Source organism: Nicotiana tomentosiformis, chromosome 4, assembly GCF_000390325.3.
Source record: "Nicotiana tomentosiformis chromosome 4, ASM39032v3, whole genome shotgun sequence".
Classification (NCBI taxonomy): domain Eukaryota; kingdom Viridiplantae; phylum Streptophyta; class Magnoliopsida; order Solanales; family Solanaceae; genus Nicotiana; species Nicotiana tomentosiformis.
In genome coordinates, this window is record NC_090815.1 from 68,793,458 (window position 1) to 68,820,405 (window position 26,948).

The 26,948-nt window shown below is 40.5% G+C and overlaps 3 protein-coding genes across 5 annotated transcripts; all 3 read left to right on the forward strand.

The window, feature by feature from the left end:
• Nucleotides 1–6,507: 6,507 nt before the first annotated feature.
• On the forward strand, nt 6,508–9,672 carry LOC138909880 (uncharacterized). Its single transcript, XM_070201096.1, has 5 exons — nt 6,508–6,672; nt 6,790–7,195; nt 7,970–8,038; nt 8,147–8,431; nt 9,029–9,672. Exons 1-5 carry the CDS (start codon nt 6,508–6,510, stop codon nt 9,670–9,672), a joined length of 1,569 nt encoding a protein of 522 aa, XP_070057197.1.
• Nucleotides 9,673–20,818: 11,146 nt separating this feature from the next.
• Nucleotides 20,819–22,606, forward strand: LOC108943086 (G-type lectin S-receptor-like serine/threonine-protein kinase At4g27290). The gene is made up of 2 exons (XM_070201097.1): nt 20,819–20,886; nt 22,135–22,606. Exons 1-2 carry the CDS (start codon nt 20,819–20,821, stop codon nt 22,604–22,606), a joined length of 540 nt encoding a protein of 179 aa, XP_070057198.1.
• LOC104084520 (G-type lectin S-receptor-like serine/threonine-protein kinase At1g11330) lies at nt 22,026–25,731 on the forward strand. Of its 3 annotated transcripts, none has more exons than XM_018766787.2 (5): nt 22,026–22,919; nt 23,517–23,675; nt 23,794–23,966; nt 24,575–24,658; nt 25,421–25,731. In XM_018766787.2, the coding sequence occupies exons 1-4, from the start codon at nt 22,820–22,822 to the stop codon at nt 24,620–24,622; spliced, it is 480 nt and encodes a 159-aa protein (XP_018622303.1). In that variant the 5' UTR covers nt 22,026–22,819; the 3' UTR covers nt 24,623–24,658; nt 25,421–25,731. The 3 variants fall into 3 exon arrangements, with proteins under 3 accessions (XP_018622303.1, XP_018622302.1, XP_018622304.1); XM_018766786.2 differs by having other exon boundaries at nt 24,585–24,658; XM_018766788.2 differs by having other exon boundaries at nt 23,809–23,966; nt 24,585–24,658.
• Nucleotides 25,732–26,948: the final 1,217 nt, after the last annotated feature.

Here is a 26,948-nt window from a genome sequence, read left to right on the forward strand (position 1 = left end):
AAATGATAAGTTTAGATGATTAAATCATCATAAAAATAATTTGTAGGATAATTATTGGATATTTATATAATAAAAATGCAGAAATAAATTGATTTAAAGTCTTTAAAAATTATGGAAAATTATGAAAAATACTTGTGTATGCTTGTAAATCAAATGATGATGCATATGCGCTATTTTGAAGGTATATATATATATAATTGTACTGAGATTGTTATATATATATATGAAAAATATGAGGGAAAAATTGGGTATCAACAATAACCTCCTTATCATGTTAAGAACTCTAGTCTCACCCCAAAGTGCATGTTATAACATTCCAAACTTATCGACTTTCGACGAAACTTATTTTTCGTTTAGCTTCTAAGCTTTCTAACCCTCTTGGTACTTGTTATCTATGATCTTAAAGATTTGTAACCTCCACGGTAACATTATTAACTTACTTTATAGACTTTTCAAAGATGATTTCATTTCTGAGCTTACATCAATTGGCTTACAACGTACTCTTACATACAAAAATATGGGGTGTAACATTATGAGTCACAAGCAAGTTTAGTAGAGTCTCGCGGATCAGTACGGAGACGTATGTACTTATCTTCAGGAGGCTATGGAACTGTTAGGAAAAACTTCACTTCCTTGATTCCTTATCGTGCGAGATTTTGACTTCGGATTCTAAATTTCTGTCTTTCTATTCTCTCACAGATGGTGAGGACGCGTATAACTGAATCGAATGACCAGACACCCATGCCCCCTGCAAGAGCCGCGAGAGGCTGGGGCCGGGGTAGAGGCCGAGGACGTCTACATGGTGCAGCTAGAGCACCCGCATGAGCTGCTATATAGGAGACACCAGTAGCTCCAGTTGGAGGGCATGCACCTGGGATGCCTGCTACTGCACCAGCCCTCCAGGAGACTCTAGCCCAGTTTTCGAGCATGTTCAGCACCTTGGCTCAGGCAGGATTGATACCACTTGCTCCTGCCACATCTCAAGCCAGGGGAGGAGCAAAGACTCCTGTCGCCGATACCCCAGAGCAGCGAGTTCAGGTCGACCAGATTCCAGAGATCATACCGATACAGCTGGTAGGCTCAGTTCAGCCCGAGGTTAGGGCAACAGCTTTTGAGGCAGAGCAACTCAGGCTCGAGAGGTACAAGAAGTACCACCCTCCTACTTTCAGTGGCTTGGCGTCAGAAGATGCCCAGGGTTTTCTTGAGGAGTTCCACCGTATTGCGGAAACTAGTGGGGTTTCTTTCACTACGTTCCAACTTAGAGGAGCGACTTATCAGTGGTGGTGTGCATACGAGTTGGATAGTCCGGCTGAGGCAACTTCACTCACTTGGACTCAGTTCTCAGATATGTTCTTGAGGGAGTATGTTCCATAGAGTCTCAAAGATGCTTGGCGCACAACGTTTAAGCAGTTGCTCAAGGGTACAATGATCGTGTCAGAGTATGCGGTCCGATTCAGTGATTTGGCTAGGCATGCACCAACCTTGGTTGCTACTGTTTGAGAACGGGTTCGTTGGTTTATTGAGGGGCTTAACCGAGTATCATATTGAGCATGGCCTGAGAGTTTGAGATGGATATTGCGTACCAGCAGGTGGTTGGGATTGCTAGGAGGTTAGAGGGTATGCTGACTTGGGATAAAAAGGAGAGAGAGGCCAAGAGGTCTCGAGAGTCTAGCACTTACAGTGGTGCTCGTGACCCAACGATAGCTCATTAGGGTAGGGGTTATATGGGTCGCCCTATTTATTCAGCACTTCCAGCCGCCAGCGGTGCTCCGACCACTACTAGGCCCCAGGATCATTATTATGCACTGCAAGTGTCTAGTGTGCCTCTTGTACCGAGTGCTTTCAGTGGTCAGTCCAGTCGATCAGGACCAAGCCAGTCGCAATAGCCACGTCCTCCGAGAGCTTGTTTAGAGTGTGGTGACACTCGCCATGTGGTGAGGGATTGCCCTAGATTTAGGAGGGGTGCACCTCCACAGATTTTTCAGGCACCACGTACTCTACTAGGTCCTCAGGCTATGGTTATAACACCAACTACCACCCCACCTGCACAACCAGCTAGAGGTGGAGGTCGGACAGGTAGAGGTCGCCCTAGCGAGGGAGTCCAGGCCAGATAGTATGCCATTCCTGCTAGGACAGAGGCAGTTGCATCAGATTCTGTTATCACAGGTATGTTTCCGGTCTGTCATAGAGATGCATCAGTCTTATTTGATTCGGGCTCCACTTATTCCTATATGTCATCTAATTTTGCCCCGTATTTGGGTGTATCCCGTGATTCTCTGAGTTCACTTGTTTATGTATCTACACCCGTGGGTGATTCTATTATTGTTGACTGTATGTATCGGTCGTGTTTGATTGTTCTTAGTGGTTTTGAGACCATAGCCGATTTATTATTGCTCAGTATGGTGGATTTCAATGTCATTTTGGGCATGGACTGGTTGTTGCCCTATGACACCATCCTTGATTGTTATTCCAAGATGGTGACATTGGCTATGCCAGGTCTACCGCGGCTTGAGTGGAGAGGTACCTTAGATCATGTTCCTAGCAGGGTTGTCTCATTTCTTAAAGCTCAGCGAATGTTTGAGAAGGGGTGTGATGCGTATCTGGCCTATGTGAGGGATGTTAGTGTTGATACTCCTACCGTCGAGTCTGTTCCGGTAGTAAGGGACTATTCAGATGTATTCTCGGTAGATCTTCCGGGCATGCCGCCCGACAGGGATATTGACTTTGGCATTGATTTGTTACCGGGCACTCAGCCCATTTCTATTCCACCTTATCGTATGGCCCCAGCAAAGTTGAAATAATTAAAGAAACAATTGCAAGCATTTCTCGATAAGGGCTTCATTCGGCCCAGTGTGTCGCCTTGGGGTGCTCCTGTCTTGTTTGTGAAGAAGAAGGATGGTTCTATGCAAATGTGTATTGATTATCGCCAGTTGAACAAGGTTACAGTGAAGAACAGGTATCCATTGCCATGTATTGATAACCTATTTGATTAGCTTCAGGGTGCCAGAGTGTTCTCTAAGATCGACTTGTGTTTAGGCTATCATCAGTTGAAGATTCGGGAGCCAGATATCCCGAATACTGGTTTCAAGACTTGGTATGATCATTAGAGTTCCTCGTGATGTCTTTTGGGCTGACCAACGCCCCATCAGCATTCATGCACTTTATGAACAATGTATTTCAGCCCTATCTTGACTCTTTCGTCATTGTGTTTATTGACGATATTCTGGTGTACTCCCAGAGTCGGGAGGATCATGAGCAGAACCTGAGGACTGTGCTTCAGACCTTGAGGGAGAAGAAGTTATATGCAAAATTTTTAAAGTGTGAGTTCTGGCTAGATTCAGTGGCATTTTTGGGTCATGTACTATTGAGTGAGGGGTTCAAGGTAGACTCGAAGAAGATTGAAGCGGTGCAGAGTTGGCCCACACCATCCTCAGCTACGGAGATCCAGAGTTTTCTTGGTTTGGCGGGGTATTACCGTCGATTTGTAGAGGGTTTCTCGTCTATTGCAACACCTATGACCAGATTGACCCAGAAGGGTGCTCCGTTCAGGTGGACCGAGGATTGTGAGGAGAGCTTTCAAAAGCTCAAGACTGATTTGACTACAGCCCTAGTGTTAGTGTTGCCTACCGGTTCGGGGTCCTATACGGTGTATTGTGATGCGTCGCGTATTGGTCTCGGCATGATGTTGATGCAGGACGGTATGGTGATTTCCTACGCGTCTAGATAGCTAAAGGTGCATGAGAAGAACTATCATGTCCACGACCTTGAGTTAGCAACTATTGTTCATGCCTTGAAGATTTGGCGGCACTATTTGTATGGTGTTCCTTGTGAGGTTTTCACCGACCACTAGAGTCTACAACATCTGTTTAAACAGAAAGATCTTAACTTGCGGCAGCGGAGATGGTTGGAGTTGCTTAAGGATTATGACATCACCATTCTCTATCATCCCGAGAAGGCCAATGTGGTGGTCAATGCCTTGAGTCGCAAGGCGAAGAGTTTGGGCAGTTTAGCATATCTACCAGTAGCAGAGAGGCCTTTAGACTTGGATGTTTAGTCCATGGCCAACCAATTTGTTAGATTGGATATTTCCGAGCCGAGCTGAGTTTTGGCTTGTGTGGTTTCTCAATCTTTTCTTTATGATCGTATAGGAGAGAGTCAGTATGATGACCCCCATATGCTTGTCCTTAAGGACACGGTTCAGCACGACGATGCCAAGGAAGTCACTTGTAACATTTTGTGTTTTCGTACATTAAAGTTTCATCATAAGTTAATCGACGTAGACTCGGGAATGAGATTATTTTTGAGGTTATAAGTATTTATGCTATTTATAATAAGCGATAAGTAAGTGCCGTGAAGGTAAGAGGGTAAATGAATCAAAGAAAGTGAGGTTCGTTGAAGGTTGTCAATTTGGGATAAAATACGGTCCGAGCTATAACCTGGTATTTATGGACTAGTGCCATACAAGGTACTACATGACCATGATAATAAGGTGTATAAAGTATGTTAAAAGTGAGATAATTCTTAATTATGTGAATAATTAGGTAACTGTTGATTTTTAGTGGGAGATTAACTAATTAATTAGAATCTTGGATAAGATTAATGGAGATATCACACCCCGATCAAAGCCCAATTAGTGACTCGTTACTCACATAACAAGGTGGCATATTTAGAGAAATTTTCGGCTAAGTCATCACCTAAGAGGGGACCACACCCACTAAAACGACCTCTCAAATTCACAAAGAGAGATTCTTATATCCAATCTACAAAGTAACGAATCTTCCACAACAAAATTCATGCGAGATTATATTACATAATAGCAACGGGATTTGCAATTCTAAGGGAGCCTCGTATAACCTTTCTCAAGAATATCATACGGAGTTTTCCCTACTTCGATCTCGCCGTTACGTGTTTTGTCACGATTTACGTGTGTTAGAGGGATTGTTAAGAGAATCGGTTCAGGTATGTTAAGGCTATCACTTCTTTCCTTTTGTCATGATCCATATGATACAAACGAAATGAGCAAATGCGCAATTTTCATAAATGTCTCTATTCGTAGAAGCACTAGGGGTGCCTATGTTCTTGATTTCCCATGTGTCGTAATATATCTTTTGTTCATGGGTCTCAAAATAATACGTAGTTGATAAAGTTTATCCGAAGACATATTGATCTTATGACATTTCGAGAAATCTTATTAACTCACTTCTTATGCATTTCATTCATTTATACATGTACATTGATCCATGATAAAATGATGTTATATACGCGTATGTTATATATATATGGGATATGGGCAAAGATTACGGCGTTATATACGCACCACCACCTGATCAGTTGGTATATGTTGATGATTTTGCCCACATAGGCCTAGATGATATGACGGGATGCCCTCAAAGGCTTGATGATGTTATGTACACATATACCTATGCATGATAGGATATTTATACGCACATGCATGAACTTATAAATATTTTAGGATTCACAAAGTTATTTAGACTTACATGTGGATTCCTTTACTCCATGTTTCTTTTGTGTCTTTTATGTACTGATTTCATGCCTTATATACTCGGTACATTATTCGTACTAACATCCCTTTTGCCTGGGGATGCTGCGTTTCATGCCCGCAGGTGCAGGTAGACAGGCTGACGGTCCCCCTTTTTAGGATCTTTGATCAGTGAGAATTGGTGTGCTCCACTTGATCCGATGCTGTTATTAGTTTTGGTACGCTATTTATGGTATGTAGATATGGGTACGACGGGGTCCAGTCCCGTCTTTTATACAGTTGTACACTCTATTAGAGGTCTGTAGACAGTCATGTATAGTTGGATAGTATGTGGCCTTGTCGGCTTCCAGTTTTGGATATATAGTTGTCTATAGCAGCCTTGTCGGCTCGCCCTACCGTATTTCGCATGTATATGTATATGTGTCTTTTGGACATGTTTTCCTCACGTATGTTATTCATGTAATTCGACAGTTTATTAACATATATTATTCATGACCTACCCTTAATTTATGTTTATATCTTAGACGCATGCTTAGGGGTGTTCGACAGGTAGGACTCGGGCACTCGTCATGGCCCACCGGTTTGGGTCGTGACAAAAGTGGTATCAGAGCAGTTCTGTCCTAGTGTTGTCTACAAGCCGTGTCTAGTAGAGTCTTATTTATGAGTGTGTTGTGCACCACATTTATAAATAGGAGGCTACAAGACATATAAGATGTTATGCTTCTTTCTTATCTTAGATCGCGCGATATAAGGAATCATTTCCCTAACGATATATTATGTTTTTAGCGATGCCTAAGAAGGCTGCAACCGCCCAGAAGGGAAAGTCTGTGGCTGATGAGACTACTAGTCGAGCGCCATGAGTTACTAGGGCTCGGGGAGAGTCTCATATCGAGATTTCATCTCAGACTTCACATACCGCACTCTCTACAGAGCAGCTCCGAGGGGTACCAGCTCCAGCGCCTGCCCCTGTACAACCAGCTCCTCAGCCAGATGCACCGGGTCAAGAGATGAGAGATGCTATTCAGCTATTGACTCGATTAGTAGCGGCACAATCTCGGTGTCAGGATGTAGGTATTGGTCATGCAGATAGGGCCATCAATGCGAGGGTTCGAGATTTCATTAATTTGGACCCTCTGGTATTCACTGGAGCAGATCCAAACGAGGACCCTCAGGTATTTATCGATAGGATGCAGAGGACTTTGAGGGTAATGAAGGCCACTGCGATTGAGTCAGTTGAGCTAGCTTCCTATAGACTTCAGGATGTTGCAGTTAATTGGTACGAGTCTTAGGAGCTGTCTAGAGGTGAGGATGCCCCTCTAGCGGTATGGCATGAGTTTACAGAGGCTTTTCTTCATCATTATCTGTTACCAGAGCTTAAACGGGCTAGAGTTGATAGGTTCTTGACCCTTCGGCAGGGTAATATGAGTGTTCGAGAGTACAACCTTCAGTTTGATTGTTTGGCTAGGTATGCTCCCATTATTGTAGCTAAGATGGAGGATCGGGTTCACCAGTTCGTGATGGGGTTGGAGTCGCACCTGTTTAACAACTGTATGTCGGTCTCACTTCAGCCAGGCATGGATATTTCTCGTATTCAGGCATACGCTCAGGGTGTAGAGGAGCGTAAACAGAAGGAGAGGGTTGATCATGAGCACGATAGGGGCCAGAGTAAGAGAGCGAGATCTTCGGGTCCTTCTGGTGAGTTTTGAGGTGGTCAGAGACAATAATACCCGAGGTATCCAGTCTAGACATCGGCTAGCGCACCCCCTTAGTTTCCCGACAGGAGATTTGATCGTTCCACAAATTCAGGGCCTAGTTAGAATTCCAGGGCCTCAAGTTCTCAGTATAGGGGTGAGTCAAATCAGATGAGGCTGCCCTTGCCACGATGTGCTCGGTGTGGTAAGCAACATGTCGGGCAGTGCCGTATGGGGTTGGGTGTTTGTTATACTTGTGGTTATCCAAGCCACGTTATGAGAGATTGTCCGATGAGAGGTGGTACAAGCATAGTTCAGCCGGCGAGATCTGTAGTTGGTTTGTCATCATCAGTATGCTCCCCTAGGCAAAGTTCACAAGCACCAATTGGTCGTGGCAGAGGCAGAGGTGGAGCAACTAGCTCGAGCGGTCCTCAAAACTGCATTTATGCATTAGCAGGTCAACATGATTAGGAGTCATCATCTGATGTTGTTACAGGTATATTATCAGTCTCCTCGTATGATATATATGAATTGATTGATCCAGGTTCCACCTTATCATATATTACTATGTTGGTTGCTAGTAAGTTTGGAATAAAACCTGAGTTGGTTAAACCTTTTGAGGTGTCCACACCTGTTGGGGATCTAGTAATAGCTAGGCGGGTATATAAAGATTGTATAATAGTAGTTCATAGTCGATCTACAGTAGCAGACCTAATTGACTTAGATATGGTAGAATTTGATGTTATAATGGGTATGGATTAGTTGGCTTCTTGTTAAGCCAACGTTGATTGTAGATCAAAGATGGTTCAATTCCAGTTTTCTGGGGAGCCTGTTTTGGAATGGAAAGGTAATACGGCATCACCGAGAGGTAGATTTATTTCCTATCTCAAGGCAAGGAAGATGATCATAAAGGGCTATATTTATCACTTAGTTCGGGTACAGGATGTGAAAGTAGAGTCACCAACCATTCAATCTATTCCTGTGGTTAATGAGTTTCCCGATGTTTTTCCCGATGAGCTTCTGGGTCTTCCACCAGAGCAAGAAATTGAGCTTGCTATTGACCTATTATCAGATACTCAGCCAATATCTATCTCTCCCTATATAATGGAACCAGCAGAGCTGAGAGAGTTGAAGGAACAACTAAGGGACTTACTTGAAAAAGGCTTTATCAAACCTAGTACATCACCGTGGGGAGCACTTGTGTTATTTGTGAAGAAGAAAGATGGTTCCTTGCAGATGTGTATTTATTATAGACAGTTGAATAAGGTGACGATCAAGAATAAGTACCCACTCTCGAGGATTGATGATTTCTTTTATCAGTTGCAAGGTGCCAAGTGTTTCTCAAAGATAGACTTGAGGTTCGGGTACCATCAGGTAAGGGTTAAGGAGAAGGATATTTCGAAGACAACATTCAGGACCAGATACGGACACTTTGAGTTTCGTGTTATGTCATTCGGTTTTACTAATGCCCCAACAGTATTCATAGACTTAATGAACCGAGTGTTCAGACCCTTTCTAGATCTATTCGTGATTGTATTTATTGATGATATATTGGTGTATTCTCGTTCAGAGTCTGAGCATGCAGATCATGTGCGTACTATACTCAAAGTTCTACAAAAAGGGAAGTTGTATGCAAAATTCTCTAAATGTGAATTCTGGTTGAATTTTGTAGCTTTCCTTGGGCATATTATTTCAGGTGAAGGTATCCGGGTTGATACACAAAAGATTGAGGCAGTAAAGACATGGCCTAGACCTACGACACCGACGGAGGTTCGTAGCTTCCTCGGCTTGGCAGGTTATTATAGGAGATTCGTAGAGGGATTTTCTTCCCTTTCAGCACCATTGACAAAGTTGACTCAGAAGGGAGCTAAGTTTCAATGGACTGATTCTTGCGAATGGAGTTTCCAGGCATTGACGGACAGATTAACTTCAACATCAGTTCTAATGCTCCCAGATGGGACCAATGGTTATGTTATCTATTATGAAACTTCGGGCGTTGAATTGGGTTGTGTACTGATGCATCATGGTAAGGTTGTAGCCTATGCTTCTATACAACTAAGAAAGCACGAGAAGAATTACCCGACCCACAAATTAGAATTAGCCGCGGTGATTCATGCACTAAAGATGTGGAGGCACTACTTGTATGGAGTTCATGTTAATATCTATATGGATCATAAGAGCCTTCAGTATATCTTCAAGCAAAAGGAATTGAATTTATGCCAAAGGAGATGGTTGGAGCTACTGAAAGACTATGACATTGATATTTTATACCATCCAGGGAAGGCGAATGTAGTAGCTGATGCCCTTAACCGTAAATCTATGAGTAGCATGTTATATTTACAACCAGAGAAGAGTGGGATAGACCATGACATTCATCAGCTAGCTAATCTTGGAGTTCGATTACTGGACTCAGGTGATACTGGAATTACTATTCATGACACGGCAACATCCTCTTTAGTAACTGAAGTGAAGGAACGCTAGTACGAGGATCTTGTGTTAGCTCATTATAGGGATACAACCCCTTAGAAGGATAAGACACCATTTGAGATTATAGAAGATGGGGTCCTCAGATATCGAGGACGGTTATGTGCCCCTAATATTGCGGGGCTGCGTCGGCATTTATGGGAGAAACTCACTATTCTCGTTATTCTATCCATCCAGGAGCAACAAAAAGGTATCATAGTATCAAGAAAATATATTGGTGGGACGGAATGAAAAAGGATACAGCGTAGTTTGTTTCTCAGTGCCCTAACTCTCAGCAGGTTAAGATTGAGCATCAAAAACCCGGTGGATTATTGCAGGCTATAGAGATTCCGACTTGGAAGTGGGAAGTAATCAATATGGATTTCATCATAGGCTTACCTCGTACCTAGCGTAAGTTCGATTCTATATGGGTGATTGTTGATAGACTTACAAAATCAACCCATTTTTTGCCCGTTAGGACTACATATTCCGCATAGGATTATGCAGGGCTTTAATTAAGGAGATAGTACGACTTCATGGTGTCCCTATATCTATTATCTCGGATAAAGGTGCTTGATTTGCAGCTAATTTCTGTAGGTCCTTTCAAAAAGGATTGGGGACTCGGGTAAGTCTTAGTACAACATTTCATCCTCATACAGACGGACAGGCTGGGCATACTATTCAGACACTGAAGGATATGTTACAGGCTTCTGTGATAGACTTCAAGGGTAGCTGGGATGATTATCTACCGCTTATTGAGTTCGCGTATAGTAATAGCTATCATTCCAGTATTCAGATGGCTCCATACGAAGCTCTTTACGGGCAAAAGTGTAGGTCACCTATAGGATGGTTCGATGTTGGGGAAACTAAGTTAGTAGGACCAGAGTTGGCACAACAGGCAATCAAGAAGATTAAGCTTATACAGGAAAGGCTATTAGCATCTCAAAGCCATCAGAAGTCTTATACGGATAATCGACGACGAGACATGGAGTTTCAGGTTGACGATTAGGTATTCCTAAAGGTATCACTAATGAAAGGCGTTATGAGGTTCAGTAAAAAAGGAAAACTTAGCCCTCGGTACATTGGACCATATAAGATCAAACGCAAGGTAGGTCAGGTAGCATATGAGTTAGACTTGCCTTCTGACTTGGAGTCTGTACATCCAGTCTTTCATGTGTCTATGCTTCGTAAATGTATCGGAGATCCTTCCAGAGTCGTGTCAGTTGACGATGTTCAGGTCACAGAGCAACTATTATATGAGGAAACTCCCATTGCTATACTAGATAGACAGGTTCAGAGATTGAGGACTAAAGACGTACCTTCGGTGAAAGTACTTTGAAGAAACAATAATGTGGAAGAAATGACTTGGGAAGCCGAAGAAGACATGAAGTCTAGGTATCCCCACTTGTTTCCTCTTCCAGAGGAGGATCCGACTGAGACATCACAGCCTTAAGGTACGAGTATGGATTCTTGTGTTAATTATTTTCATTGGTCGTGTGAGGCCATTATCGTGATTGATAATTGTGGCAATATGTGGCATTGAATTATTGAGTTTTCTACAAGAAGGGTTGATAGTAGTACTGTTACAAAGGCGACTCTGCCAAAATATATATAGATCCCGGGGAGTTAAACATTCGAGGATGAATGTTTTTAAGGGAGGAAGGATGTTACATATCCCATTTTCGTACGTTAAAGTTTCGTCGTAAGTTAATCGACGTAGACTCGGGAATGAGATTATTTTTGAGTTTATAAGCATTTATGCTATTTATAACAGGCGATAAGTAAGTGCCGTGAAGGTTAGATGGTAAACGAATCAAAGAAAATGAGTTTCGTTGAAGGTTGTCAATTTGGGATAAAATACGGTCAGAGCTATAATACCCGGTATTTATGACCTTGTGCCATACAAGGTACTACATGACCATGATAGTAAGGTGTATAAAGTATGTTAAAAGTGAATAGTATTTTAAATAATTTGAGATAATTCTTAATTATGTGGATAATTGGGTAATTATTATTTTTTAGTGGAAGATTAACTAATTAATTAGAATCTTGGATAAGCTTAATGGGGATATCACACCCCCCAACGTGGCAGCAAGCTACATATGGATCAAAGCCCAATTAGTGACTCTTTACTCACATAACAAGGTGGCACATTTAGAGAAAATTTTGGCTAAGTCATCACCTAAGTGGGGCCCACACCCACTAAGGTAAAAGACCTCTCAAATTCACAAAGAGAGATGCTTATATCCAATCTACAAAGTAACGGATCTTCCACAACAAAATTCATACGAGATTATATTACATAATAGCAGCGGGATTTGCAATTATAAGGGCGCCCGGTATAACCTTTCTCAAGAATATCATACAGATTTCTCTCTACTTCGATCTTGCCGTTACGTGTTTTGTCGTGATTGACGTGTGTTAGAGGGATTGTCAAGAGAATCGGTTTAGATATGTTAAAGCTATCCCTTCTTTCCTTTTGGCATGATCCATATGATACAAACGAAACGATCAAACGCCTAATTTTCATAAATGTTTCTATTCGTAGAAGCACTAGGGGTGCCTATGTTCTTGATTTCCCATGTGTCTTATTATATCTTTTGTTCATGGGTCTCAGAAAAATACGCAGTTGATAAAGTTTATCCGAAGACATATTGATCTTATGACATTCCGAGAAATCTTATTAACTCATTTCTTATGCATTTCATTCATTTATACATGTACATTGACCCATGACTAGATGGCGTTATATACACGTATGTTATATATATATATATATAGGATATGGGCAAAGGTTACGGCGTTATATACGCACCACCACCTGATCAGTTGGTATATGTTGATGATTTTGCCCACATAGGCCTAGATGATATGACGGGATGCCCTCAAAGGCTTGATGATGTTATGTACACATATACCTATGCATGATAGGATATTTATACGCACATGCATGAACTTATAAATATTTTAGGATTCACAAAGTTATTTAGACTTATATGTGGATTCCTTTACTCCATGTTTCTTTTGTGTCTTTTATGTACTGATTTCATGCCTTACATACTCGGTACATTATTCGTACTGACATCCCTTTTGCCTGAGGATGCTGCGTTTCATGCCCGCAGGTGCAGGTAGACAGGCTGACGGTCCCCCTTTTTAGGATCTTTGATCAGTGAGAATTGGTGTGCTCCACTTGATCCGATGCTGTTATTAGTTTTGGTACGCTATTTATGGTATGTAGATATGGGTACGACGGGGTCCAGTCCCGTCCTTTATATAGTTGTACACTCTATTAGAGGTCTGTAGACAGTCATGTATAGTTGGATAGTATGTGGCCTTGCCGGCTTCCAGTTTTGGATATATAATTGTCTATAGCAGCCTTGTCGGCTCGCCCTACCGTATTCCGCATGTATATGTATATATGTCTTTTGGACATGTTTTCCTCACGTATGTTATTCACGTAATTTAGCAGTTTATTGACAGATGTTATTCATGACCTTTCCTTAATTTATGTTTATATCTTAGACACATGCTTAGGGGTGTTTGATAGGTAGGACTCGGTCACTTGTCATGGCCCACCGGTTTGGGTCGTGACATCACTATTGGAGATGACGGTGTATGACGGATGCAGGGCAGGCTATGTGTGCCTAATGTAGATGGTTTACATGAGTTGATTCTCCAGGAGGCTCATAGCTCGCTGTACTCCATTCATCCTGGTGCCGCGAAGATGTATCAGGATTTGAGGCAACACTATTGTTGGAGGCGAATGAAGAAGGACATAGTGGAATATGCAGCTCATTGCCTAAATTATCAACGGGTGTAGTATGAGCATCAGTGACTGGGTGGATTGCTTCACAAGTTAGAGATTCCAAAGTGGAAATGGGAGCGTATCACTATGGATTGCATTGTTGGGTTACCACAGACTTAGAGGAAGTTCGATCCAGTTTTGGTGATTGTGGATAGATTGACCAAGTCAGCTCATTTCATTCCTGTGGTTACTACTTACTCTTCGGAGTAGCTGGCTCAGGTTTACATTCGCGAGATATTCAAGCTTCATGGCGTACCGGTATCTATCATCTCTGACAAGGGTATTCAGTTTACATCACGGTTCTGGAGAGCCATACAACGTGAGTTGGGTACTCGTGTGGAGTTGAGTACATCATTTCACCCTCAGACGAACGGGTAGTCCGAGCGCACTATTCAGATATTGGAGGATATGCTTCGTGCGTGTGTGATGAATTTTGGGGGTGCTTGGGATCAGTTCTTTCCACTTGCGGAGTTTGCCTACGACAACAATTATCAGTCGAGCATTCAGATGGCATCGTATGAGGCTTTGTATGGTAGACGATGCCGGTCTATAGTGGGTTGGTTCGAGCCGGGTGAGGCTAGGCTATTGGGTACATACTTGGTTCAGGATGCCTTGGAAAAAGTTAAATTGATTCAGGATCGACTTCGTACAGCCTAGTCCAGGCAAAAGGGTTATACAGATCGGAAGGTTCGCGACCTTGCATTCATGGTTGGGGAGCGAGTCTTGCTTCAGGTTTCGCCCATGAAGGGTGTTATGAGGTTCGGAAAGAAGGGCAAGTTGAGCCCTAGGTATATCGGGCCTTTTGAGATTCTTGAGAGGGTTGGAGAGGTGGCTTACAGACTTGCAACACTACCTATTTTCTCTGCAGTTCATCTAGTAATCCATGTTTCCATGCTCCAGAAGTATCACGGTGATCCGTCTCATATGTTAGACTTCAGCTCAGTCCAGTTGGACAAGGATCTATCCTATGTTGAGGAGCCAGTGGCCATTTTGGACAGGCAGGTTCGAAAGTTGAGTTCAAAGAAAATCGCTTATGTGAAGGTTCAGTGGAGGGGTCATCCGATCGAGGAGGCAACTTGGGAGACTGAGCATGATATGCGCAGCCGTTATCCTCATCTTTTCACCACTCCAGGTATGTCTCTATACTCATTCGAGGATGAATGTTTGTAATAAGAGGGGGAGGATGTAATGACCCGGCCGGTCGTTTTGAGAGTATTTGCCCGGACCCCTAATTATTGCTCCCTCTATTTCATTTTTGGGTTTTGTGACATGCCGGGAGGATTTGTCTTTGGTGTCGGGGTGAAATGGGACACATAGTCCCTAAAATGGAAGTTAAAGTCATAGGAATTGACCATAATTTGAATTATGTGAAGATGACTCCAAAATGGAGTTTCGACATTCCAATAGCTCCGTAGGGTGATTTTGGTCTTAGGAGCATGTTCGGATGTTGAATTGGAGGCACGTATGTCATTTTAGCATCAATTGGCGAAAGTTGAAAAATTGGATGATTTTTGGGAAGTTTGACCGAGAGTGGACTTTTTGATATCGGGGTTGGATTCCGATTCTGGAAGTTGGAATAGGTCTGTAATGTCAATTATAACCTGTGTGCAAAATTTGAGGTCAATCGGACTTGATTTGACAGGTTTCGGTGTCGGATGTAGAAATATAAGTTTTAAAGTTCATTAGGCTTGAATCGATGTGCAATTTGTATTTTTAGCGTTGTTTGATGTGATCTAAAGGCTCGACTAAGTCCGTATGATGTTTTAAGACTTATTGGTAAGTTGATTGAGGTCCCTAGGGCCTTGGGTGGATTCCGGATGGTTAACAGATCAAATTTGGACTGGTAAGAATGGCTGAAGGCACCAGCTCTGGAGTAATCGCACCTGCGCAAGATTGACCGTAGGTGCGAGCCCGCAGAAGTGGCATGTTGATCGCAGAAGCGGGCTGGAGCAGCGTGGGCAGAGGTCGCAGATGCGAAGGAGGCAGCGCAGAAGCGGAAGGGACTTGGCATGGGAGCTCCGCAGAAGCGGCCTTCGTCTCACATAAGCGAGACTGCAAAAGCGGATTTTGGACCGCAGAAGTGGAAATTTTGCAGGTGCAGAAGAGGAGACCGTAGGAGTGAAAGAAACCACAGAAGCGGGTATGTTGTCGCTTCTGCAATGCTGCAGATGCGGCTAAGTTTCCGTAGAAGCGAAATTGGTGGACAGAACACTTAAATACAAGGGTTCGTGATTTTGCTTCATTTTAAACATTTTGAGCTCGGGTCTTGGCGATTGTTGAGAGCATTTTCGAGATATTTCTCCATTAATTTTCCCACCTAGATTATGTGTGTTTAGGTGGAATTTGGGAGTTTGAGGCTAAGGATTTGGAGAGTTTAATTTGGGAATTTGAGTGTTGACTTGGTGTCGAATTTTGGTAATTTTGGTATGGGTGAACTCGATATCGAATGGGTGTTCTTATTTTGTGACTTTTACTCTATTCCGATATGTGGGACCGGGTCGACTTATTTTGGGGCGATTAATCGATTCTTTGCTGAAGTCGTAGATTTATGATTTAAATTAGTTTCTTGTAGTTGTATTCATGTTATGTAATTGCTTTTGACTAGATTTGGGCCATTCGGAGTCGGAAAATCAAGGGAAAGGCATCCTTATCGATTGATTGAGCGAGATTTGAGGTAAGTGACTTGTCTAACTTTGGGGGGGGGGATCCCCTTATGATTTGATACTATTGTAACCATTTGTGATATGTGAGCGCCGTGTACGCGAGGTGATGAGTGCGTACACGGGCTAGTTGTGGAAATCCCGGTTCTTACTGAGTAAATTTCTTTTGAATTCCTTAACTAAGTGGAAATCCCTAACTCACTCGCACGATCAAAATACTAAAATAACATCTAGAACCACAAATCGGACACAAAAACGCATGAATTTCAAAGTAAAGTTCAAGAACTTCTAAAATTGTAACTAAGCATCCGATCCCTATCAATTCAACTCCAAATTTTACCAAATTTTCTAAATAGAATAACATACCTATTCCAAGTCCCAAAATCAAATTCCGACCCCGATAGCCAAAATTCAACCTACGGTCAAACTTTTTTACCTCAAGTTGCCAATTTTCGGCAAAACAACACCAATCAACCTACGGATTTCCAAATTCAATTTGGGGCATATGCCCAACTCCAAAATCACAATACGAAGCTATCAGAGCCATCAAAATACTATTTCGGGATTGTTTTCAAAAAAACCAACCATTGGTCAACATAAACAACTTAGGCTTCTAAGCCAAGAATCAAAGGGTCCAAATCAACTCGAAATCTTCCTGGAACGAAATAATTCAACCCTGTAAGTCATAAAACCAAAAACACACATATGTGAAGCATCAAAAGGGGAACCGAGGCGCAATTACACAAAACGACCGGTCGGGTCGTTACAAATACCTTTCTATTATTTGTTTTCTAGCCACCATACTCACATACTCTAGGTTTCTGGTGTTCTTCAAGCAAGTGCAGCTTCACCAGCAATGCTTCATTGTTTGCCTCTTTGTTTCAAAGTCGACTCCCCGGTAGCTCATCGGGCCACTTGCCCTTAGAATCTTTCAACTTCTTTTTAAGGTTTTGAATAATTACCTTGTTGGTTGATTCCGCATGTTTGTTAGTACTCGGGTGGTACATCGAAGAAGTGATACTTTTGATTTTTAACCCTTCCAAGAACTTTGTGACTTTTGAACGTATGAACTATGGCCCGTTGTCACATGCGATTTCCTTCGGTACTCCAAATCGGCAGATTATGTGGTCCCATATGAAGTCAACCAATTGGCATTTTTGATCTTTTGGTATGGACCTGCTTCATCCCATTTAGTGAAATAATCAGTTAAAACCAAGAGAAATCTTACCTTTCCGGGGCCCGGTGGTAAAGGTCCAGCTATGTCCATCCCTCATTTCATGAATGGCCACGGAGACACCATCGAATGCGAAAGTTCTGCTGATTGGTGCACCAACTATGCATAACGTTGACATTTGTTGCATCTCTATACGAGTGCCTTTGCGTCATGTTCCATCCGGAGCCAGTAATATCTAGCTCTGACCAACTCGGAACATGGGAATAAGGAACTTGAGCCAACCATACTTGAAACTTATGGGAACATCATGGAATTCAATTCTAAGAGAGTAGTTTAGCCAACATACCTTGTTTGAGCTTTCCTTAAGTTACTATAACGCCCCACATTTCTAGCAATAACAATGTATAAGAAGATAGCAAAAATTGATTAATAATTAGAAGGATTCCCATAGTGTAAGTCTCATAGAAATTTTGTCAAACACCTAGCATGCAAGATAGACTACGAAGCCCTACACTGGTAATCCCTTCCTCCCTCAACCAATTTCAACAAGAAACTACCCAAACTAGTTCATTAACCCCACATACTACAAGCTATTGACACATGCATGGTCTAATTCCAGTCCCACAATATACTTAGACCCTAAAATAACTTGTATGGGTGGTATAGGACATGAACTTACCCGGGTATATAGTGGTCTAGTGATTGGCTTCCTTCATTATTGAAGATTGGTGCAAGAATAGGTGACTAGAATGCTAGGTTTCCTCCTTCTCTCTCTAAAATACTCTTACCTCTCTCTAAAATCATCAGATATTTACTTCAAAATGAGCTCCTAAGGCTATTTATCAAAATGGGGTCGGGTTATAAAAATAGGAAAACGGACCCTCCGAACTCAGGTCCGCGGTCACAGAATGGACCGCATAACAGATATGCGGCCCGCAAAATGGGCCCTGAAAATGATGCTAAGAACTAGGCTGGTCTGGACCGGTCTGCGACAGATCTGCAGTCCACAAACCGCTTATGCGGCCATAGAGTGGACCGTGAAATCACTCTCCAAAATTCTTCATGCCAAATCTGCGACGGATGTGCGGATCGCGAAACAACTATGCGATCGCATAATGGACCGCAGAACAACCTTCAAAATTCAAAAAATTCTCTGCTCAACTCCGCGATGATTATGCGGCCCGCGAAATAGTTCTGCGTTCGCGAAACTGACCGCAGGATCGCCTTCTTCAGCCAAACATTTCCATCAACTCTTCAGTACATTCTTCAACGTAAGCCTACCTCGGCACCACGGAACCTTAAATTCCTTGGCAAAATTTTATGGGGCCTTACACGGTCACCGTGTTCTTCTCCCTTGCTGCCGGTTGGTCTCCTCTTATTTCCCTAATATCTTCTGGAGTTGGAAATTTCAGCAATTGGTGATATGTCGAGTGCACGACCTTCATCTCGTGTATCCACGGCCTTCCGATGATCATGTTATAGCCCATGCCTCCATCTACCACTTCGAACATGGTGGCCCTTGTTATACCTTCATCGTGAGTGGGTAGCATCTCATCGGGTTGTCACATTTGTGAAATTGAAGCCAGCTAGGAGCTTTGTCGCCAGAATGATGTCCCTGGTCAATTTCGCTTGCTCCAGAACTCTCCATTGGATGATGTTGGCTAAACTTTCTGGATCAACCAAAACACACTTAATTTTAAAATCTAAAAAATTGAGAGATATTACCAAAGCATCATTGTGTGGCAGAAGAAGTCTGTCAGTGTCCTCCTCTGTGAAGGTGATGTCATCTTCCGAGACTTCCTGGAGTCTCTTATTGCGAGTCACCAATATCTTCATTTTCTTTGCTGCTGAAAAAGTTACCCCATTGACTTTGTTCCCTCCAAATATCATATTGATGGTCATCCGAGGCGGCCCTTCTGTTGTCTTCGAAGGCTTTGTGTTGTCTCTACTCTGGCCATAACTGTTTTTGGCTCGGTCACTTAAAAATCTCTCTAAGATGGCCATTCTTTGGCAATGTCGCCACCTCTTCATGAAGATGTCGGCAGTCCCTAGTTCTATGACCGTGATTCCTAGGGTATTCACACCATAAACTGGGATCACTCTGGTTAGAATCTGATCGGATTGGCTCCGGGAACCGTTCTTCTTAGATATTTCACATTGTCGACACCAACTCTACTAGGCTGATGTTAAAGTTGTAATATGATAACCTGAGATATGCAGCGTCAAAGTCAAATCTGATAACCACCGATCTGCATCAAAGTCATTCTTAAACCTGTCCTGATTTTTGTCTCGACTTCGTCTTTTTGTCGATACCGATGATCCAAGATGATCGTCTTCTATCGTTATTGTTTACCCATAGCGGTTATGGACATCTGCCCATATGGTTGCCTGAAACTCGAGCAAACTCTCCTTCAGTTTTTGGGAGGCATCAAAACACAGTAGGTTTAGACCCTTTGTGAATGCCTCCGTTGCCTACTCATTTGGAACACCCCGGTAGCAGCATCCTTTCCTTTTGGAACCGGATCACAAATTCTAGCAGTAGCTCGGATTCACCCTACAAAATTCTGAATATGTCTGCCTTTAAGGCATGAACCTTTCTTGCTCCAGCATGGGCCTTAATGAATAAATCTGCAAGCATTTCAAAAGAATCAACTAAATGCTCAAGTAAGAGGGAGTACCATGTCAGGGCCCCCTTCATGAGGGTTTCACCAAACTTATTCAACAGAACCGACTCGATCTCATGTTGAGCCAAAGTATTTCCTTTCACTATCATCGTGTAGGTTGTGATGTGCTCCTGCGAATCTGAAGTCCCATCGTATTTTGGTATGTCCGGCATCTTGAATCTCTTTGGAATTAGCTCTGGTGATGTGCTTGGCTTAAACGACAACTGCATGTACTTTTTCGAATCTGGCCCTTGTAACACTGGTGGCGCGCCCAGAATCTGACCAATCCGAGCGTAAACTCCTTCGCATTCTGATCCATTCTTTCGTTCATTCCTCTCATGAATCTCATGAGCTCGATTTTGAAAGGTTCACTCCTATTGTTATTCCCAGATCCGCTACTGATCCCTCCGGTTGCGTCGAAATCGACCTTGCCCATTGGGGTGTTGTTATTGATTCTTTGAGCCATTTTATTTCTGGGAACACTAGGAAGAATCAGGCCCCTTCCGTTTGCGTTATTGGAGGCATCTGACAATGCTTGTTTTAACTCCGTCATCACCTGATCCTACCTTGAGAGGTGGTCCATGATTGCTCTCTATTGTTCCCTAAGGAGTTTGACCGTTTCTACGACATGTTCCTCCTCCACATCATCAAGAATTGGGTCCCGCACATGCCGAGTATACTGACCTTCATGAACCGGGGTCGTCTCATCCCCTTCGTTGCGGGTCTCACTGATTGAGTCATCACGCTGGGAGAATTCTTCCCGTTCAATGCGTACTTCAACGTTGTGTGTGTTGTTGACATCATTGGCTGTCATATCCAATTTTTACTAAGGAAAGAAGCAAAACTTGTTAGTAATAAATGAATGGACCAAAATGATTACGCAACTGTTTATGCCCCACGGTGGCCGCCAAATTGTTTACCCGTAAAATGGTACAATTGAACTTGTAATGTGGTTTATAGACAAGCGAATCATTTTGATGCAAAAATAATAAAGGAATAAAGCAAATATAAGATTACCAAGTTAAAATAAAGATGATTGCAATCCTGATTTCGAACTCAGCCTTTCCGAGAACAGAAGTAAAAGTAATGATAAAGCGATGATAAAACTGTTTGATTGAGAGCAAAATAGTAAAGTATAGCTTTTGTGTGCAGAATATTTCATGTCCCTACAATAGCTGTTAACCCTACTCTTTATAGCTCTACCTCGGGAGATCAAGCTCCTCTTAAATAAGAAAAAAGTTTCATTGATGAATATATAACGACATGCTTTGAGTGCAAATATTCTCTGTAACGGTTGCTCATTGAATGTTAACAAATATTTTCCGTAACGGCTACTCATTGAATGCTATCCGATGTCGAACCTTTGAACTTCTATCACCGACTATGTTCCCTTCGGAATCCGTCTGGTACCAGTCGCATATGTTGCATCTAGTATTAGTTGTTTTCCTACTCATCTTTTGCATATCTTCGGTTCCACGTGTCACTTTACCATTCGACCACCTGTTATCAATCAGTTTTACTCCATGCATAAATCCCCTCTAGTCTTGTTATTTTTTCAAATCCACACACTTTGACTACAAGTTTGTCTCAGCCAAAAAAAATAAATAATAATTACATTCGGTCACGTTGACCAACTAAGTTCTCTATCATTATCATGTTCCATAGAAGAAATTGAAAACTCTGCAAGTTCATTTAGTAAAGTACTAATGGCATCTCCAATCTTTACAGCAATTATTATAGATTAACTAATAATTCAAATAAAAGTGAAATTATATTTTATATTTGCACCTTTCATTTTTTGTGATGGTTATATCTTTTTCATACAATTATAACTCATAATAAAATTAACTACCAATTTTACATAAAAAAATAAATGCACGATAATTAATTTTTTAAAATTATACGTTAAAGTTAAGATAAAAAATTAATTAGGTAAATATATTATATAAACATAATTAAGTATATATAAAAAGATAAATTAAAAGATTAAATAATAAAAATAATAATATTTTAATGGGGAATAGTAAATGGGGTTTTTGGGGACAAAAATGGGGAGGGTTGGAGTGAAATTTTTTGGGGACAAGGTTAGAGTGCTCTAAGGTAGAAGCACAGAAACCAATGGAAGCCATAAATATTCATTTCTTCTTGCCTTCCATATTCTGTTTTGATTCTTTCTAGTGCTGCAAATACCATACCTACAGATCAACCTTTAACAGATGGAAACACCATCATTTCATCAGGTGGAAAGTTTGAGTTGGGTTTTTTCTCCCCTGGTACTGGTACATCCAGGAAACGATACCTTGGAATACGGTTCAACAACATACAGACAGTGGTATGGGTTGCTAATAGAGATAATCCATTCAATGATACAGATGGTATGCTAAATTTTACTAGACAAGGAAATCTTACTCTTCTGAACGGTTCTGGTCGTGTCATTTGGTCCTCTAGTGCCATCAGAAGTGTGCAAAATCCAATAGCTCAGCTTCTTGATTCAGGCAATCTTGTCGTTAGGGATGCAACTGATAATTACTTGTGGCAGAGTTTCGACTATCCCGGTGACACAGCTTTACCTGGAGTTAAGGTAGGGATCGATCTTAAGACTGGTTTTTGTCGTTCCCTCTGGTCATGGAAGAGCAGAACTGACCCCTAAGGGTGAGTTTAATTTCATATTTGATCCTCAAGGATTTCCACAGCCATTTCTCATGAGCGGTACCATCGAACGCTTCCGGGGAGGAGCATGGAATGGTCAAAGCTTTGCTAATTCACCATCTCTGCTACCAAGTCCTGCTTATAACTATCTGATCCTGATAAAGTATACTTCACGTATGAGCTCACAAACAGATCTAGCATTGAGAGGGTAGTGATGGAACTAAATAGGTTTCTAGAGTTTTCAATATGGAATAATCAAACTCAGAATTGGGATGGCTTTGGTAGCGCACCGGCAGACAACTGTGACATTTACGGTCAGTGTCATACATATGGTTTGTGCAACATCGGCAATTCTCCAATCTGCAGATGTATGGATAAATTTGAACCCAAAGATCCAATAGATTGGGCAAGGGGAAATTGATCAGGAGGCTGTGTTAGAAACGTACCATTCAATTGCCAAAAGAAAGTTAAATTCTTGAATTATTACTAAACAACAAATATATTCTTAAGAATAACATTATGAATGAGTTTTTAAATTTGTTCTTGAATTACATTTATAATTTTACTTTTTCCCTCCATTGCACCTTTTATTACAAAAACACACACTTCAATTGCGCTTAAAGCCCCAATACACCTGAAATGCTTTTTAGAGCTTTTCGCCTTTGAGCAAGTTGAGATTTTCCTACATTATTTCTGGTAAGTGTCCCATATTGGAGGAGAAAATGGATTGTTATCTCCTTGTATGATATTGGGCAATGATCACCTCAGGGCTAGCTTTTGGGTTTGAGTTAGGTTCAAGACTCATTTATTAACAAATTGAAAAAAGTAAAACAAAGAGGCTTTCCTGCATTATTTGAAAAAAAGAAGGTTTCTTACTTATGAAACTTGGATGAATTTATATTAATCATCAGGAAACTCTAGTAGAGAGAAATTAAAGATTCTGAGAATCAGCTTGCCGTTGGCAGCATTAAGTCTCCTCTCAGCGCTATGCTTGATCTTGTACATAATGCGAAAGAAGAAGAAGGAGGAGGAGGAGGAGGAGGATCGGAATCAGCAACGTTTTAGCGAAGGTAAACCAGATGTTTTGCTGATTTGAAATTTGAAACATGTGGCTTGATTTATTAGTGCTTTTATTTTTGGAGTTCTGGTTGGTAAATCTCAGAATTTTCCTTTTTGTATCAAATTAAGTCCTTAAATTGACAGGAAGAGGAAATAGAAGCTCTGAAATGTTCAGAATTAATGAAAGCAAAGATGACGATCTTGATTTACCATTGTTTGATTTTGCAACTATCTTGGAAGCTACCAGTAACTTTTCGCTGAACAACAAGCTTGGAGAGGGTGGTTTTGGACCAGTTTACAAGGTAAGAATGTTAGCTGCAGCTCTTTCTTTTTTCTCCAAACTAACTGCTTAACAACTTCAAGAAATTATCATGTGATAGAACATTGACTAACTTTCAGAACCTCTAAAAGGAATACAGAAGTTCCGATAAGAAAATTTATCTCCCATTCGTCTAGATCTTTTCCCTACACATATAAATAGTCATTAAACACCATTTTTAGAGGAGTTTTGACGACCAAAGACAAGAACGTCACGCTTGGAGGAGGCTCCTAACTAGTTATACTAAAAGTAGGAAGCTCATACTTTCAAAGTCAGTTTACAATAATACCCTTTAAAATCTGAGTGACCAATTTGTCTCTAAAGAAAAATAATAAACCTCCAATTAGTTAATTCTTTAATTACTTTATCAGTTAGCCGACTGAATTGGAGTAGCAGTTTAATGCTCCAGACAACTAAGTCAATGAACCTAATTAGGCTGAGGGCATTCATATTGTCCTTCAATTACCCCAAAAACTTTCTCCATCATAATTATCTTAGAAAGCGTTTCTGCCTCCTTTTCCTTTTTCTTGAACAACCTTTACAATAGAGTTGTTGATCGTTGGGATTCTTGCTAACGATCTAAATAAATAGGATATCTCAGAAGCCAAATATGGAGAATTTGCTCGTGATGATGCATGAATGGATACTGGATTTTCAGTAATTACTTGTGGCCAGGTGTGTAAATACCTTTAGTTATTTTACTCTTTATATTTTATTTCTTTCATCGTCCATAGTGATCTCTTTGTACAGTTTCTTTACATTCTTTACTTATATCAATGTAAATTTCCTTAGTTATTACTTATTAGGTATTGTTTGTATCTCTCATCTTCCCCGGTATAAGTTTTTGGCTCAACCTTTTCACATTCGCCAAAGCACTCTATATAAAAGTGCACAATAAGATCTCTTTGTCGATTATCCTTCTTCGCTTTTTTTGCAGAATATTCTTTTCACTCAGCAATATTTGCAACAAGTATATGTGTTTTAGTTAGTTTGTGCTGCAAATATTGACTTCTCCTCTGTCCTTTTTGGCTTATAGCTAGCAATCTATTCCCAAGTGATTGCTTTTTCGCAATTTCAACATTTTATTATCAAGTGTGGGTATTAAGTTCATCATTTGCTATTAAGGCTTAATTTAGTGGTATAATTCTTTAACAGGTTTCTCGATTACTGCATCATAAAATTGTTAATAATTTTATACTATTGTAATCACTTTTAAATATTATTAACATATTCATATATGTTGCCAGCTGAAAGCTGAAGTTACTCGCTTTTCCATCGAAACCACAAAAATAATCTGTTTTCACCATATTAGATTTCAGAACATCACTCTTTTATTACAACTATGTACTGTATTTGATGGTTCAACTTCTAAAGGATATAGATTAGATAGGAAAAAACTGATTCTACATATATATTGTGTTTGTATCTACCTCCTAGCTACTACAGGATAAATCACAATGGCAAGCGAAGAAGAGCTAGGAAACCAATGCATACCTATTAGCAAGTTGAAGAAATATGCAACAGAAGATGCAGTTGGATACATGAAGGAGTTTAATTTTTTCGAGCTATGCATCATCTCTAAAGGTAACAGTAAAATGGTTACCCCAATCTATTTTAGTTGAGTATTAGACACGCTTGTTAGGGATATAGTAGATATGTCCTAAATCCAATCTCATGTTTGATGATTTGAACATATTTTTTATGAACGTTATTTGATATAAAAATATATGGCATTTGATATTCTTTTATCATAGTTATTGAATTATTAATTGATTGATTAATTTAATAAAGTCCTTGATTAAATTTTGAGACTTATCATCATAATGGAGATCATGATAATGATAGTAAAGTCTCTTACAATTTGATCTAAATTTGATCTTGGTCGTAGAATTATTAATTTGGATATTAGTAATCCGGTTAGATCAATATTTATGTGCTTGTCTTTATGGGATAAAGATTAGTTGATCTCATTAACTAAATCACATAGATAGATGATGCATATAGAGATATGATCATTGAACCGACTCATTGGATAATTCCTAATGGTTGAAATTACCATAAACTGTCAATAGGATATTCTCTTGAAGAATGTGATGTGAGAGTATCCTTTAACCTGAGATCGTCATAATAATTGACAAGCTATTTATTGTGCTTTGATACTAGACACCTATGGCCCTTCGGCAATAGTTGAAAGGTTATTGGGTACGATTAAATACTTGTAGAATTAGTTATTGGTCAAGATGAAATCTGTCAACTCTTGGTAATGAGTTTAAGCTCCATGTTGTCATGAATTATAAACGACCAAATTAAGAGCTTGGCCAGGGCAATTGAATGAAAGAAGAAAATAGTTTCTTAGGTAATTCAATGGTCGATTATATTTGACATGAACACATAGTTGGTCGCCTATTAGGATTTGATAGTTGAACCATATCCTAGGGTGATCCAGAGCTATAAGGACATAAGGAATTACGACATTATTCTTCTACTGGTTCTTGAGACTAAATTGTATACTTCATGCTACCCGGTCGTTAAGGAGTGTTGCTAGACGACACCCTTGATTAGTATATTGATATGATTAATTTACTACCGGCTTAGTATTGAACCTATGTGGTCGCACATTAACGAGTGTCCTGATCTTTGCTAAAGGATTAATTATTTTGTTATTTGATAATTAAATTATAAAGTTTAATTAGTCAAATAAATTAAGTTATTAGTCCAAATAAAATATTATAATATTCTTTGCTAGCACAGGGAATATAATTAATATTATGAACAAATTAAAGTTTTCTATTTAGAATAGAAAATTAAATTATATCTCTTGGTTGAAATATATATGTGTGTGATATATATATATATTTGGTACTTATAATTAATATTTATTTATATATGGAATATATATTAAATATTAATAAGAAAGACTAATTCAAAATCCACAAATAACTACCTACGACACTAGTAATCCCAT

Excerpts from the sequence above, each read along its gene's own strand:
- LOC138909880 (XM_070201096.1), top strand. The coding sequence starts at position 6,508 with ATGAGAGATGCTATTCAGCTATTGACTCGATTAGTAGCGGCACAATCT. Across the intron at positions 6,673-6,789 it reads ATCCAAACGAGGACCCTCAG|GAGCTGTCTAGAGGTGAGGA; the intron begins GTATTTATCGAT and ends TACGAGTCTTAG. Across the intron at positions 8,039-8,146 it reads GCCTGTTTTGGAATGGAAAG|AGTCACCAACCATTCAATCT; the intron begins GTAATACGGCAT and ends ATGTGAAAGTAG.
- LOC108943086 (XM_070201097.1), top strand. The coding sequence starts at position 20,819 with ATGGACCAAAATGATTACGCAACTGTTTATGCCCCACGGTGGCCGCCA. Across the intron at positions 20,887-22,134 it reads AATTGTTTACCCGTAAAATG|TGCTGCAAATACCATACCTA; the intron begins GTACAATTGAAC and ends GATTCTTTCTAG.
- LOC104084520 (XM_018766786.2), top strand. The coding sequence starts at position 22,820 with ATGGAACTAAATAGGTTTCTAGAGTTTTCAATATGGAATAATCAAACT. Across the intron at positions 22,920-23,516 it reads AGACAACTGTGACATTTACG|GAAACTCTAGTAGAGAGAAA; the intron begins GTCAGTGTCATA and ends ATTAATCATCAG. Across the intron at positions 23,967-24,584 it reads GTTTTGGACCAGTTTACAAG|AAGCCAAATATGGAGAATTT; the intron begins GTAAGAATGTTA and ends AGGATATCTCAG.